The sequence below is a fragment of the Erigeron canadensis genome, chromosome 8 (genome assembly GCF_010389155.1).
Source record: "Erigeron canadensis isolate Cc75 chromosome 8, C_canadensis_v1, whole genome shotgun sequence".
Lineage (NCBI taxonomy): Eukaryota > Viridiplantae > Streptophyta > Magnoliopsida > Asterales > Asteraceae > Erigeron > Erigeron canadensis.
The window spans coordinates 21,415,472-21,432,851 of NC_057768.1; the positions used below are offsets into that span (position 1 = coordinate 21,415,472).

At 31.5% G+C, this 17,380-nt stretch overlaps 1 protein-coding gene and 1 long non-coding RNA gene across 3 annotated transcripts; one reads left to right on the top strand and one right to left on the bottom strand.

Moving 5' to 3' along the window:
• Positions 1–3,320: 3,320 nt before the first annotated feature.
• Positions 3,321–4,047, bottom strand: LOC122580678. Its single transcript, XR_006320836.1, has 3 exons — positions 3,859–4,047; positions 3,611–3,667; positions 3,321–3,494 (listed from the first exon to the last, which is right to left on the bottom strand). It is a non-coding gene; the product is annotated as an uncharacterized LOC122580678 (long non-coding RNA).
• A 5,219-nt stretch (positions 4,048–9,266) lies between these two features.
• On the top strand, positions 9,267–13,416 carry LOC122578908 (protein indeterminate-domain 4, chloroplastic-like). 2 transcript variants are annotated; one of them, XM_043750959.1, is made up of 4 exons: positions 9,267–9,488; positions 9,650–9,868; positions 10,360–10,756; positions 11,979–13,416. In XM_043750959.1, exons 2-4 carry the CDS (start codon positions 9,724–9,726, stop codon positions 13,135–13,137), a joined length of 1,701 nt encoding a protein of 566 aa, XP_043606894.1. In that variant the 5' UTR covers positions 9,267–9,488; positions 9,650–9,723; the 3' UTR covers positions 13,138–13,416. The 2 variants fall into 2 exon arrangements, with proteins under 2 accessions (XP_043606894.1, XP_043606895.1); XM_043750960.1 differs by lacking the exon at positions 9,267–9,488 and having other exon boundaries at positions 9,700–9,872.
• The last annotated feature ends 3,964 nt before the right edge of the window (positions 13,417–17,380 follow it).

Here is a 17,380-nt window from a genome sequence, read left to right on the forward strand (position 1 = left end):
CTTTTACCATGACTTTTAATATTAAATTTTCTTCAAAAACAGCCACATAGAAGGAACCACATTAGCTCCCGGTGGTCAGGGAACAAGTACCCCAAGTATCATATTTAATAAGAGCGTGATATTCCTCGTTCATGGCTTTCAACCAGTGAGGGTCGTTAATAGCTTGTAAATATGACCGAGGCACTAGCGAAGTATTAGTGGTGTGTAAGTTAAGGCGATGCATCAGTTGGTAATCTCGCATTTACCACGGGTCACCATGGGATGACTAGGTAGAGGAGGTGGATAGATGGGGGTCATGGGTATTGCGTTTTGGGTGCTAGGGGTAGGGGTAGGGGGTGACACAAGCGAGTTAGGTGATGTGGAGGAGTTTGAATACGAGGACATTGATGGTTGTAGAGGCTCGAACTCCGAACGGAAGAGTGGGGACAAGGAGTCAAGGAACTCATATGAAGGTAAGTGAGTGAGGTTCACTGATCCAAAGGGAAGACAGTTTTTAATGAAAACAACATGATGAGAAATGATGACCTTTTTGAGTGGAAACATCAAGGCAAGGAAAACCACACTGATCAGATGGGTATCTGAAAAATATGCATGGTGCGGATCGAGGGAAAGTTTGTGAGGATTCACAATGCGAGAGAAGCACAAACACCCAAAAACAAGAAGAAGCATGTATATATGTTGAATGTTGTTTTAGGTTACGGAAATGTGGGGTGTCATTTTGAATAGTGGATGAGCTAGGGGCGAATGTTTAGGAGATGGATGGACATGTGAAGAGCTTCTACCCAATATGTAGACCTTAGATGTGCATGAAACAAGAGGGTGTGAATGTATTTTGATGGTGTGAAGCATGCATTCGGATTTTCCGTTCTGTTGTGAGGTATGTGGACTTGAAAAGTAACAACAAATTCTATAGGTGGAAAAGAAATTCTGAAATTTTTTATTATTAGTTGATTTCACCGCCATTATCACATTAAAATGATTTAATTGTACAATTACATTGATTGTTAACATTATAAAATGTAACTTTTTTTTGAAATACATCCTATTTACGACGAAGTGGATAGACCCATATGTAATAAGTAAACGGAACAAAAAACAAACCATAATATTTCAAGCCACTAAAACTAGTAACAGGTGATGTCCAATTATGAGAATGTATAATATCAATTGATAGTGTGTGTTTGTGTGTGTTGTGGTGGCCAAAATTTCAAGAGAAAAAGAAAAGAGAAGAACTTATAAATCAAAGTCTTGAATTAGTTCCTTAAATCCTTGAGGTAATAACCTTTATAACCTAGTTTTGATTATTTTGAGAAATTGGGGTTCTTAAGATACCTAAATTTGAGGACTTTGCTATAATTGAGTTTATGTATGATTTTCCCCAAGTTTTTGATATATTATAGTTTGTTAGTGAGTTGCATGATAAATCTAAGTAATAATATGAATGATGGCAATGAAACCCATGTTATGGAAAAATAGTGGTTTTACTAGTAAAGTGAGATGATGATAATGGTGATGATTTAAATTCACCAAAAGAAACTTTGATGAAAGTAATGCAACTCAATCACAAAATGGGATTTTCATGAGTCAGGAATGCTAGTGAAATATTGTATGACTAGGTTGAGTTAGCCAAGATTGTGAATGTTAGCTTATATGCATATTATGATGTGATGATAGCTTGAAAGCTTGTATTTGTGCATTGTGATTTTATTGAGTTGTTGTTCGAGTCGCGAAGGAGGTGAGTATTCTTTCATACGTTCGTGTATACGACGGGTCGATTACCATATGATGATGGATTTCATGTATGGTAATCAATTTGACATTAAAACCCATGTGTGGCAATGTGATTAATGAGGCCTAAGAGCCTCTTGTGAACGGGGCCTAAGAATCCCAACTATATGATATTGTTTGTATTCAATTGCTTATATGGATTCATGTATAGCGTTAAAATAAAAAGGTGAGAATGTAGATATGGCACGACTGTGCCATATGCTACATGTGATAGTCCTTTGTGCGTTGTCCTCATTCGTTTATATAGATGTATGCAAGTATATTCACTAAGCATTCGCTTACGTTTTAGTTATTTCCCTTTTTCTAGGCGGTTCCGGAAAAAGAAAATAGGAACTCGTGGAATTGAAGTTTGAAGTTTTACAAGTCACCTTTGAAAGGTTGAAGGTATTACCATTCTTGAAGGAATGATATTTATTTGTAAACACCTAGTTATCCCACCACTTATGGCTCATGATATATTGGTTGTGTTTTAAAAAATCGAATATGTATGCTTTTGTACTCATAATTTGGTCATATGGTCATTTGTATCTTGACGAAATTGGTAACTTCGGTTGTTTCGTAAATTGTGAAAATGATCTTTTTGTGTAAAAAGCATACTTCATCAAATGGAAGATTTTGGGATGTTGGTTTATTCGTTTATAACTTATTTAGATGTCTAAATGTAAGATATGTCAATTTAGTCAAAATAATGTTTTCATGAAGTGTCATCAAATTTGTTGTTACTGCAGAGACTGCGGATGCTGCGTATCATCCGCCAGAGCATCCGTAGGTGAATGCGGACATCTGCCATACCATCCTCCGTCCGCTGTTTTCGACCTCACTTTTTCTCGAGCCTTCGTTTGAACTTCTCGAGTCCTGAAACTTGTAAATTAGTTTTATTATATCATTATAAGAATGTTTCAGTCGTCATTTCTTGAATTGGAGCATTGTGATTTTTAACGAAAATTGGCAATATTTTTCTGTGTTGGAACCGGTCAAATAAAGTCAACTATAAAAAATAGTCTTTTTTTATCGGGTTGAGTTGTTTCATGTAAATAATTAAAACCTTTAATTATATAGAAAACAATTTTAGTTTAAAACTAGTTAATTAAAAATATGAACATCGTAATTAATCTTTATTAGTCTTACATAAACAAATTAATGTAATTAACTCGCTAAAGTAATAATTAATCTAATTAATTATTAAAGAGTAAAGACTAATCCTATTAATTATTAGTGAGAAATATTATAACACTACTAGAAAACTGGGTTTCACCGACGGTCAAATCCGTCGTTAATCCGTCGGTAACAGCTATTTCCGACGGATTACCGACGGAAAATATCCGTAGGTAAAAACCTCGTCGGTATTATTTTCCGACAGATTTAACGACGGAACTCAAATTTTACCTACGGAAATTTCCGTCGGAAATCCGACGGTGAAACAATTTTCCATATTAAATAAAATTATTAAATTAAATATTTTAGCCATTAAAATTAACATCATATTTTGTTGGTGATCCAAAAAAAATAAGAATTATTAATCAGAACTAAAATTAAGATAAAAAATATTCATTAATTTATATAAATACTTTAAGAATATACATCATTACAAACAAATAACATCACAACATATATACAATCTATTGCTAAAAGGTAAATCTCATCTTGAAACTATATCTTTAATTTCTTCTTATTCCACCAATATTCCAAGCTTCATATGCCTAGATCTGAAACATATACAAGAACATGAAACCAAATAAATTTATAAACCCATATTAAATATCACAAAATATTTATAAAAAAAAAAATAGAACATAAAATTTATTCTAGTTTCTATTATCACCTGAAATACAATCACTTTCTATGAAATCTTATAATTCCAACTTCAAATCCTTAGGATCTGAAAAGAAAAAAAAAAAGAATTAGGATTTTCAAGTATGAAAAAAAAAAGTGAATAAAGATATACATAACTTTTGTTTGTGTAATTCAACCAAATAAACTTATATCATCGGTCATGTTTTTGCTATAGTTTATAAATTTATACAAAACAAAAAAATAACAATTAAATAATAACCAAAAAAGAACTTAAACCCGAAATATGATGGCTGGTCAACATGGATTCGATGGTAGTTTTGAAGTATAAGCAGAAAGGTAGTATAGGTTTTAATGTTTATGATGGTTTTATAAATGTATGATTTTTGGTGGTGGAATTTTTATGTTGTTGAAGATGAAAGAGGCTGCCAAAAGAAAAAGAAAATGAATGTGAAGAAAGAGAATAAGGTTCATAGAATCTTGTATGTAAAAATATATGGTGGAGAGATCGTCTTGGGATATGGAGTTAGGTGTTTGGAGGTAATGATAGAGGGAAACGAAATTTTAAAACTTTTTGTAGTTTTTCATTTTTCATGTCCATCTTGCCATATCTAAAAAAAATACATTAAATCAAATAAAAATTAGTTTATGTAATTACAACACTAACATAGTCTTACAATGTATAAAATATTTTTAAAAAAATATTATAACTAAAGACTAATAGCCACTTATAGTAAAAAGTTCACAATTTTTTTTCAATAAAAAACTATGCAAAATTAACTTAATGTGTAGATTAATACGAGTACTAGATTTAGACTCGTGTCAAATATACGAATTGTTTATGACATATTAAAAATAAAATATAAATTTATGCAATCCAAGAAAAATTGTGAAAGGACAAATCAGTGAACTCAAATATAAAAGATGTAGCAAAAATTATAATAGAACAAATCGTAAATTGAAATACAATTACTAGAACATTGACGAAAACGTTTAATTTGTTCGTCTATTAATATCATGTCAAGGGTTGTTGTTGTCGTAAAAGTTTTATTAATATAACAATTTAAGAAAGTTTTATACTTGTTTTCCCTTAGATATATTTATTTTTATATATAATCGTTGATAATTTAATAAGTTATAATTATAAATATCTTGAATAATTTATAACTATAGTTTAACGAACATTAACTGTAAGCAAAGTGATTATAGGGTAACAGTCTTTTACCGAAAAACTGTAAGCAAACTGAGTTTTATCTTTTAAGAAGTATTTTTTTTATATTAGTTGGTTTTATAGGATAAACATGAGTTATAAACATGAGTTTTATATTTTATATAGTTTATTTTAATAATAAAAAGTGTAAATTACATTATTTTTAAACAAATGAATAAAAAACACAAACACGAAAGTGAGTAATGCAAAGTATTATCTTAATGATAACACTATGACCACAATTGCCAAGAATGAATATGGTTTTAATATTAATTGTAGTTGAAAAAAACACGAAACAGTGAAAAATACGAGTTTCAGGCGTATACCATAAATATAATTAAGAATTTATATATTTTTTGATTATGTACAAAGTTAATAGCTCCATCATTAGGTTTTAAAACAAAACAACTCAAAATATATAATTATCCGTCGGTAATATGTCGCTAATACCGACGGATAATTGTACATTTTTGGTTTCGAATCTATAAACTTGTATTTTTCAATCTAAAAGACAAAAAAAAAGTTGTCCAACTCTTATACTCCGTAATATGTTAACAAAGTTGTAATTTGGTGTTGTTTAGCATAATTATTCAAATGCTACTTTGGCGAAGCAAACTCAAGAAAAGAAGTAAACATGAAAAGTGGTAGTTTTATGTTATATCTTATGATTATCGATGCAAAGTATCATAGAAAAGATGTTAAAATGGTTACAATTGTCAAGGATCAACATCAGATTTAAATTAATGATAATTGTAAAACGTGTGATGACAAAAAAAACAAGTTTGTGAGTCCAAACAACCTGTAATTACATATTTGTATGGTTTTTTTTATCATGTACGAAGTTTATAAACTAGAAAGTTAGTTTCCAAAGCTAAAAACTAAAAACTTGAAGTTAACCGTCGGTAATCCGTAGCTATCACCGACGGATTACCTACGAACATGTTTAAAAAGTTCATTTATTTTTAAAATCCGTAGGTTATATCGACGGAAAAATCTAAATATAGATTAAGTAAATTTACAAATCTATATAGATTAAGTAATTTATTAAATCCGTCGGTAATCCGTAGGTAAACATAAAATTTTATATAAAAGTATAAATTATAAAATAGTATTTTAGAAATCCGTCGCTAATCTGTCGGTAAAGTTTGATTCTTTCCGACGAATTACCTACGGAGTTTTTTTTCCCGGTAATCTATCGGTAATCCGCCGGTAATCTATCTTAAATTTCATAAACAACTTTGCGGTGGTATATCCGTCGGTAATTGCGACGGATTTTTTTCCGCGTTGGTAATTCCGTCGGTAAAGCCCAGTTTTCTAGTAGTGATAAAATAATTAAACTAACTTTAATTCCTTAAACGAGATCAACATGCATGCAAATATAGTAAACTAAATAGATATACAACTAAATATATAAAATTGAAGGAATACTAAGCACCTTGGTAGAAGAACTTAAAGACTTCTTGCAATGAACAAAAATTCAAGTGTAGAACGCCTCAAGAGGTTCACACAGATAAACAAATCACCAACCACTAGCTCGGTGGTTGTATTAACTTAAATCAAATATAAATATTTGATATATTGAAAATATAACTAGAAAGCTAATATCAAATCCCTCCACCAAAAGGGGTGGGTTTCCACCAGGCTAAAGAGAGGTAGAAGAGAGGTGCAATTAAAAAGATAGAAAACCCTTCTATTTATAAGGGTGAAAAACCCGTGGGTTTTTTTTTTATTCCATCAATGTGGGATGGAAAAACTTTCTTAAAATTTCTCCTCCCTCCCCCTCTTAGTTCGTGTGCCGCCCTTAGGGGCTCCATGGGTCGATCTTGTTTGGTCCATGGTCATGACGGGTTGGCCTATGGTAATTACGTACCCAACCCGATTTTTACATGTTTCTTGGTATTGGTCTGAACTTCATTTTCAAATCTATTTTTAAAAAGTTTTGTATATTCTTTATATTTTCAAGTTCAATTAGTCTTTCATTGTTATTCGCATGTGAGCCTCCTTGAATCATATATGAATGGTCGTATAAATTTCGTTGAGAAGTTTCCATAATTTCTACATAAACGTCATGACGGTGGTCGTGGTGGTTAAGACATGATGACGAGGATGTGGTGGTGGTGGTCAAGTTATGGAGGTGGTGCTGATGGGATGGCGTTGTTGTTGCTGTTGGTAGTTGCGTATGTGCGTGATTAGATATGTTTTAAAGAATGGGAGATAAAGATACAAATATAGTCCTGGAATTATTTTTTCTACAATAACATTGCCAACGACATTTTCATTGCAGAATGTTAGACGATAATTTGAATTGGTTATCGAATTTTCGATGGAAATTTAAGTGTCTTGGTGAAAAACCTTTGGTGACGACATGTCGTCGCTAATGTAGTAACCAAAACCTTTTTTGTCTTTTTATGCGCCACCAAACACACCGTTGTATCTAGTATGTATATATATGTTTTTATCATATATGTTTTATTAAATATAACTATTTTGATTATTTGTTATAATTAATAAAATAATTTGATACTAAATATATTAATATTAATATAATGCATCACTTATTATATATATATATATATACATATATCTTAATCTATGATTTATTATTTAATTATATTTACTATATATAAAATTAACAACATATAATAATATTTAATTAATAAATAAATATAAGTTATTGTTTATGATAAATTTTATATTGATATATATTTAATCAATAATAAACTATATATTAATATATATATGTATATATATATATATAATAGATAATATACTTATTAACATATATATAATATTAGAATAAATTTTATTTAATGATAGTTATGATAATATTATATAAATATATATTAATGTATACATACATTAATATAAAATTTTTATTAGTTACATATATTAAAGTTGTTGTATTATATTATATATATATATATTAATATATAACTTTTATTAAATCATAATTATTTTATGCTTATTTATTATTTATATATGTTACTATTTTTATAAATATAAATAAAATGAATTGCGTAAGTTAGTAAAACAAATTTACTTTATGGAAATTGGTCAAATGGGCTGTGTATGTTCGTTTCTCATTCGTATAAACCTATTGGGCCTTTCATGTTCTATGTTGTGTCGTGTGAGCCTTAATTGGCCCAATATGATTTTTTATAATTATGAGTGTATAAATATATACATGTATATGTATAATTATGAGTGTATAAATATATACATGTATATGTATATATGGATGTATGTTTGTCTTATATAATTCATAAACTTAATTTCTAATGTGCATCTAGTTATTGAGTCTGTTGGGCCATTATGTTCACCAATGTATAAATTTGCCAAATGAGTTGTATGTGTTTGTTGTTCACTCGAATGGGCATATTGGGCTTAAACCTCGTTTATTGTCATATGGGCCAAATGGGCCCCACATGTTGCATCGATATTTATGAATGTATGTATATACATGTATATATGTATATATGGATGAATGTTTGTTTTATATAATTCAAAGCTTAATTTCTGGTGTTCGCCTAATCATTAGGCCTATTAGGTCCATTATGTTCACCACTTGTGTAAATTCGCCAAATGGGTTGTGTGTGTTTGTTTTTCACTCGAATGGGCTTATTAGTCCTTATACTTCGTTTCTTATCTCATATGTGTCTAATAGGCCCAATATGATTCATCAATAAGTACAAATGTATGTATATACATGTATATACACATATATGGAAGTATATTTGTCTTATATAATTCAAAAGTTTTATTTTTAGTGTTCCGTCCAATCTTTTGGTCTATTGGCCCAATATGTTCACCAATTGTGTAATTTGTTGTCGCCAAAGTCGTAACCAAATATTTGACAGGAAAATTTGGGGTTGAAGGTAAACCAAAAAATGAAAAAATAAAAAATAAAATACATTTGGCGACGACATTAGTGACGGAATTGGTATTTTAAAGTAAAATTCAGTTTTTTGTGCAACATTTAATTTAAGAATAAAATTAAATTAAATTTGCATGGCAATGACTTCGCGAAGATTCACAGCCAAATTTTCATTATGCTAAATTAGAATACATGGTTAATAGAAAATAAACCGAAAAGTAAGTTAATTATTTTAGAAATCAAACCGGTTATTTACTTATTTATTTGTTTCTATCATTTGTCTTGTTAATTTTAATGAATGATTTCAATTTTCATTTTTCCATTTCATGGTACAAAAAGCTAGCTAGTATATGGTACTACAAGTAAAAAGATAGGGATGATTTTAAATCCAAAAGCAATGAGTGACGGAAGGTACGTTGTGTTGTCTTGATGAAATGTAGAAAAGATATACGACGAAAATAAGGAGAGATAGCGGAAATATGATACCCCACTCACTCTCTCTTCAGCCCCGCCTGTGACTACAACGACAGCAACTCACCTTCCCCCACCACCTCTTAAAATAACAATTCCTTTCACTTAAAATATTGTATAATAATTCACACAAATTTGTGAGGAGAATAAAGAATTCCTTTCACATTGTGTGTGAGAGAAAGGTGCGCGCAGTGTCTCTATATTGTATGTACGTCTTTTATGTTTGTATTGTATATATTCAAGATAGCAACAAATTATTCAACAACCACCATGTAGAGGCTGCCAAAAGAAATTACTGATTTTATTATTTGTGTGAAGAAAAAGGAGAGAAATAATATTAGCATAAAAACACAGGTATTATATACTGTCTATATATATATATATATGAATCAAGTATATATATATATATGTATCTTTTTTTTGTGTGTGTTTTGTCTTGTTGAAAAAAGTTCATGGATTTTAGCTGTCTCATGATATTATTCATGCTTTTTTCATGTTCTTTTGTGCTTATGCAGGAAGTTCATGGTTGTGATTGTTTGAAGATTTGTGTGATTTTAGAGTTAATTAATTGTGTTTAAGATCGATCGATATGGCAACAACTTCATCGTCGACGTCGTTTTTCGAGGCAAGATCAGAAGAGGAGCAACAACATGTTCCTTCTTCATCAATACCAGCTACTACATCTTCATCAGCTTCTCAGCAAAAGAAGAAAAGAAGCCTTCCAGGAACTCCAAGCAAGTACCATATAGTTTCCATATGTCTCTAGCTAGTTAATAATTCATTTAATTAATTAGTTTATGTTTAAATAATTATATTTTGGAAGAAAAAAATAGAAAAAAGTGATCATCGTTTTTATGAATCTATGGAAACCTACCCTAGTTAGAAAGTTGTTAATTAAAAATAAAGCACTAACTTTTGCACTATTATTTTTCTTTGACTTGATCAATTGAAAAACCCTAATTTATAGTGATAGTTAATAATTAATAATGGGATTCATATACTTTTCCTAATTATATTTCTTTTTGACTATTAGAACTACATTTAAAAGCTAAATTCATGACCTAATTAGACAAATGTTGATTTTGTTGTTGTTTTTTTTTTTTTTTTCATAACTTGGATTATATAGGATATGTAAAGTAAATTATGGCTTCAATTATTATGTACCAATTCAATTATATTTTGTATTGAATCCAATCAACTTGTTTGAATGAAAACCAAAAAACAGATCCAGATGCGGAGGTGATAGCATTGTCACCAAAGACGCTAATGGCGACAAATCGATTCATATGTGAAGTATGTAACAAAGGGTTTCAAAGAGAACAAAATCTACAACTTCATAGAAGAGGACACAATCTTCCATGGAAGCTTAAGCAAAAGACTAATAAAGAAGTAAAGAGAAAAGTATATCTATGTCCCGAGCCATCATGCGTCCACCATGACCCTTCTCGCGCACTAGGAGACCTTACCGGAATCAAGAAACACTTTTCTAGAAAACACGGTGAGAAGAAATACAAGTGCGAGAAATGTTCAAAGAAATACGCGGTCCAATCTGACTGGAAAGCTCACTCTAAAACGTGTGGTACCCGCGAATATCGATGTGATTGTGGCACCCTCTTCTCAAGGTATTTCCTAGATATCCCTATATCCTAATTCAAATCTCGCAATTCTTTCACCTTTAAGTGCCCTCGTGGCTGCGTTTGTTGTTATTTTTGTATGTTTGTATCTGGGTGTATATATATGTACGTATATATACACCCAGATTCAATTTATAAGTTCAAATTATATGTGCAACGTTCCATACGTGCATAATACATATATAAATCCGTACATACATATTTTTGAAGACGTACATATGGGTACTAACTAGTTCATGTGCGATTTTTAATTTAAACATTACACAACATCCATAATATTTCCAATAATACATGTCATTTCCCCTTATAATTTTACTTGTATTAAATATGTTCTAAGGTTGGTACTTGGTAGTGAAGTATAAATGATTATAAGAAAAATTCTAAGGTTGGTCAAGTATAAATGATTATAAGCTAGAAAATATTCCAATTGATGATATCAATAATTCCTAGTGTATATATATGTATGTTTCTGTAGCATGATAAGATGCTTTATAATTAATATGTTGGGAAATACACCAGCTGGTTACAAAATGTGTTTTTGGGAGATAGTATGTATGTAGTCACGTGTATGTCAGTGTAGACAATGGTAACGGTGAGTGTCTTTGCTGTATATATTTGTTGTCTAGCCTATGGATAGTACCTAGCTTGTATATATATATATATATATATTTATCACTATCACTATATATTATTTTGCTTCTAGCGCCCTGTCTGTCTCTTTCGCTTTCGAATATTTTCTTAAAATGCAGAAAGAAATGAAAAGAGATTGTGAACAGCTAGCTAGCTGGTCCAAAATAACTTATGAAATGTGACTCATAAACTAATCATTTTAAACTTTTATTGTTTCTATGATATATATAGCTAGAGGTTATTGATTTCACTTTTTACAAATTTGGTACACTGAAAAACATATGCATTGAAATGTTGACATATATATATTGTCCTTGATACAATTATAACCATGAGCAAGTTTCAGAGAATATCATCATGATCATATTCATACTTCTTGTATAGGAATAAATATTGTTGCCTTAAAGTTTAGATTCCATTCGGACTAGTGACATACATTTTTGGATATATATGTACGTATATCACATGCAATATATGTATCATTGTCATGTCTTTTTCATTGTGTTATCTACTTGCATATATTTGAAACAGACTAATGACCTAATTTAATTATTTGTAATCTTGATTAATTATTTTCCAGGCGTGATAGTTTTATCACACACCGTGCTTTTTGCGATGCGCTAGCTCAAGAAAGTGCAAGAAATCCGTCGTCCCTTGGTGCAATCGGTAGCCATCTTTTTGGGAATCATCCTAGTAATTCGATGAATTTAGGTCTTGGATCACAAATACCGCATTTACATCAATCTTCTACTAGCAACATGTTAAGTCTAGGAAATACGAATTTCCAACAAAGCATGCTCCCGCCTAGTCAAACGCCTCTATTTTCACATCCTCAAGATCAACAACAAATGTCGAGCTCCTCGTTGCCTTTTTTTACATCCGATCCTAGCCAAGGATTGAATCAAGTGTTGAACTTTGGTCAACAAAGCCAACAATTAGGGTTAATGGCAAACAAGCCAAATATTCAAGGATTGATGCAACTTCCGGACCTTCATAGCGATACTAGCAATATTTCTCCTAATATATTCAACTTAGGATTCTACTCGGGCAATAGTAACGGCGCCACCAATGGTTTGAAAAACAATGACAACGATAACCAAAACAATGAAACAAATATGTCATCATCTTCTGGTTTTATGATTCCTGATGATCATCAGTTTAACGCCGGAGGTGGCTCAAATGATCATATTTACTTCAATTCACCACAAGAAAGCCAAATGCAATCCCATATGTCTGCTACCGCCTTGTTACAAAAGGCCGCGCAAATGGGTTCAACGACAAGTAACAACAATGCCACCACACTGTTAAAAAGTTTTGCTAGCTCTTCGACGAGTAGTATTGGTGGGGGTGAGAAATCACAGACTGGCAGCCAACCATTATCAGTCAACTTTGATGGTAGAGGAGACCAGACTGGCAACCCGATTCACGGACTAATGAACTCTCTTAGAAGTGGTGGAGCCTCAATGTTTGGTGGCTATGCTGGAGACCAAAACGGAAACATGAATTTTGGAAATATTAATGAGGCAGGAAAGTTCAATAATAATCAGAATTTCTCTTTAGGTTTAGGAAACTCAAAAAGAACAACTCTAGATTTTCTAGGAGTCGGCTACTCGCCAAAACAACATCATCCTCAACCTCACCCTGGTCATATCAACGTAAACTCGTTGGACCCAAGGGTAGATTCGTCATCTCAAGCTAGTCATGAACTTGGTGGATCCTCCAATTTACAGGGAACCTGATTATTTTGGTACAGTTTCATTTCATAATCAAAATCATACAAGTTTTTAATCATGCTTCAATTCTCCACCAGAAAATTGAACTAGCTTATAGCTAGGAAACTTGTGATACCTTGATTACTTATCATGTTTTATCGATCAACCACGGTTCTATGACAAAACACGGCAAATCAAATGTACGTTTCCGTGATCGCTTTTTGTTTAGAAAGAAAAAGCTCGACTACTCAAAATGGATGTAAACAAAGGTGAATTTTTAATTATTTACTATTTCATTAGTCACAATTTGGGTTGTCTAGTGTATTATATATATATATATTGTATGTCTGAATCAAGGGCCCTTATATAACATGGGGTAAATGGTACTATCATTTGACACCAGTTGTCTTCATATATTTAGCTAGAGAATAAATTAAATAAACAAACCATATAAACATTTCAAAATGTGTAGAAGGACAAGGATTATTTTCCCATAAACTGTCTCCTCCTAGCTATATATCTAGCATCACATACATCAAGACCTCCTTTTGAAATGATCTAACAAAAATGTATAGATTTACAGGAACAGTACCTTGACCCTGTATGCCTTTTGAAATGACAAAAAAAATAACGATTTGTATAGTATGTACAAGGGATCGCATACCGTTTGTTACAAGGTTATACCCGATCAATTGTCACGTAGCCGGCCTGTGTAGAGTTATGTCCATATTATAGGACTATTATTGCAATTATTGATTGTTGGTGCAGTTTGTTAATCTTCTTTTTTACTTCTAACCTACCTGTATAAATAAGCTTTTTGTATTAATTTACTTTACATTTTAGATCAATGAATGAATATCATTTTCCAAGCTTTCATGAGTCTCACATATTTTTTTAGAACGACTTTCTAATTTATTCCTACTCTTAAATTACACGCATGTTTGAGATGAAACCCAGAACTCTCGAAAAATCTCTATTAATCCACCCCACAAATGTGGGATCGAGGTGGAACTCGAATCCAGGCGGCCGGATCCCCCAAAGATCAAAAACCTTACCAATGGGCCACCAACCCCATTGGCATGAGTCTCAGATCTTGATCTTATTCTAAGACACATCATTAGTTACTCATGTACCATATAGATCTGTCATGTGTATCTCTTATATGTTCGCTTAACATGACCATAAGAGGTATTCGATTTATAAACTTATTGAATTGGACCTATATTTGATCGATGTAACTCAAACCGTACATATGGTTGTATGTTTTTCCCTAACTACATTCATTTGTGTATATATGGTCCGGCCGGAGCTCATTAGACCTACGGTACACTTGTGAACTTATAGTTGTTTTATAGGGTTTACAAGTATTTATTATATATTGTACGTCAATCCGGAAGGCAACTTGGATCCGAAGTTGTAACCTTGTTGCATTATAAAATATAAAATTTAACTTCCTTCTATTAATGTCAATGCATTTTGTTGTAAAGATACATTTTTGATTTCAATGTAGTATCAAAGCATGTAGATTCGACAATTTATTATAACTAGCTAATCAAAGTAACATCATAATGTATTATCATATGAGATTGTAAATGAGTACGGTTGAATGTCACATATCATGTTAATTGGCAATTCAATAACAATTTTGCGTTACTGGGAAGGAACATTAATTAAACAATATGGCATACGTACAAACTCTTTAAAGTAGCTAATCATTCAATATATAGATCAAAAACACATATACTAAAAGTATAAGAAAAACAAAGGGCAGGTATACTTTTAAGATGTTACATTTAGATACAAAATAGACTAATGTATACCTTTTATAACTACTTGCATGTCCTTTGTTTGGTTAATTACATCCTTGATTGCTTCTGTACGTATATCACTCCATGTGCAAGACATTTTATGATATCTTAAAAGCATCTTCATATAGAAGGGGAAAAAAAAGCTTTATGTTAATTATCATATTGAAGAAAGTTTTTTTTTTTAACGGCGGGTGAGAAGGTTGTTCCATCGAGCTGAGCAGAGACATCCAAACGGGCAGTATGCTCAGGGTTCGAGGCGCCTTACACCGCTGGTACCCTAAAGGGAGTCCATTTTACGCTAAAGAGGTAAATGCCCGAAGTCAATGGAAATACAAGATTCGATCCCATGACCTCCAAGCCAACATCCCCTCTCGCCAACATATTAAAGAAAGTCCTATGGTGACATAGGATTAGTTTGGATTGGTTTTAATTTGTGAATTATTTGATTATTGTTTCTTTATGTATAATGTAGGTGAATCGGATTATTGTCCGAGAATAGGTTGGAGTGAGAAATTAATGAGAGAAAATGGGTCAGGAAATGATTTTAAAGTAAACTCTGTGGATTCTTTTATTTGTGTCTCTATAGCATGTTGGAAATTTTATAATTAAAAGAATATTGCAATAGGCTAGATATTTACAAATTGAATGACTTTCCAAATATGAGAAGAATCACCTTTTCAAATAGGATAATATTATTCTCCCTTGAGTGTCTAGGTTACACAAAATTTGCATTGAAAAAGTTCAAATTTTTAACTTAAAAAGTCAATCTGGGTTCAAGTAAGATCTTAAATATTATATGTAGTGCTATTAGGGGGCTCGCATTGGGTTATAAATGGCGAGTAAGAAATGGAGTCTATTGCTAGAACACCACCGTCAACCACAAGAGATGAGTGAGAGATGAATTGGTGTAATTTAACATCTAGTAGCAAGATAGAAAGTGATATAGCAGTTGGAATGTGGGTTTGTTTGTTTATTAGGTATTTAATTGTAGTGACTAGGGGTTGGAATCGAGTCGAGTTGTTCACGAACAACTCGAGTTCGAGCTCGAGCTGTTCACGAATTAACAACTTGAGTTTGAGCTCGTTTAAACCGAGTTTGAGTAGAAAACAAGCTCGATTAGTTAGACTAGTCGAGCTAAAAACTTTATTTTTAGGATCAGCTCATTCGAAAAATCGTTTAACTGTTTCGATCTGAACGATCGAGCTACACGAGCTAATATGTTAATAATGGGACTAGAACTCATGATAACCAATGAGATCAACCATCTTTTTGTTTAATGTTTTACTGTAATTTAGATAATTGCTGAGAATTAGTTATATTTCACTATCTACACACACGTATACCATAATCTAAATAATTTACGAATGATTATCCATATCAAAATATCTTCGTAAATATTTAAATCATGATAACATCTTAAAAAGAATATAAATATTATATAATTAATACCAATGATGGTTGATATCTATTAATTACGATATTTTGCTCGTTAAACTATAATATGTAGATATAATATGTTTTGTCAAGAGGATTTTTTAATATATTTTAAATAAATGTTTAAAATGTTTTCATCCCTTAACATTAATGATTCAATTACAATATCAATCTTTTACCTTTTAAATTATCTTCGTAACTTTTTACATCTATTATATACACCACTCGACGCTACTCCACCACCAATAGTCGCCCCTACCATCACACTATCACCGCCATAATTACAGTTGCACTGCACGAGTATCATGCTAGTTACTATAAATAGAAAAGACATACCAAAATTATCATAATTAGAAATAAAGTCTCATTTATTGTAATAAAATGAAATTCATCATATAGTTGATTTTGTCCATATTCTATTCTATAATGGTAGCATGTTTTACTATATGTATATAGTAAATCAGGTTTCACACGTGAGACCAAGTTGTATTCGTAATATGTAATGTTCTATCTATTGATGGGTTATTCGGTTTAAGTATACACGATTGATGATCGAGCTTAAATGATGGTGTAGTTTTAATATTTTTTTTCTATGTCCTATCCAAAACTCTATTAACTCAAAACCCAACTAATTAATGGGAAAACCCTAAAAGGTTTCCCTAAGGATTGGACTCGTTTATCTCAACTTCACATGTGGGCTCAAACTCCACTGGTAACATGTACCGCTCTATAACACGATCGAGTTAACTGAGCTCGAGCTCCTAAATATGAAAACGAAACTCGAACTAAATTAATCTTACAAGTATTCAAATAAATATACGAGCTTGAGCTCGAACACTAATGAGTCGAGTCGAGCTCGAACTCAATTTTGAATATTTATGCGAGCTCGAGCTCGATTCGAGTAATAAATAAACAAACAATCCTAAATATCTTGAAACTCGACTCGACTCGTTCCCACCTTAGTAGTACTAGAGATAAGATGTAGTGTGGTATGACATTATCAACAAAATTGTTGTGAGGAAAGGAGT

Coding starts and splice junctions, on each gene's coding strand:
- LOC122578908 (XM_043750959.1), top strand. CDS start 9,724: ATGGCAACAACTTCATCGTCGACGTCGTTTTTCGAGGCAAGATCAGAA. Junction 9,869..10,359: donor AAGCCTTCCAGGAACTCCAA/GCAAGTACCATA, acceptor ACCAAAAAACAG/ATCCAGATGCGGAGGTGATA. Junction 10,757..11,978: donor TGTGGCACCCTCTTCTCAAG/GTATTTCCTAGA, acceptor ATTATTTTCCAG/GCGTGATAGTTTTATCACAC.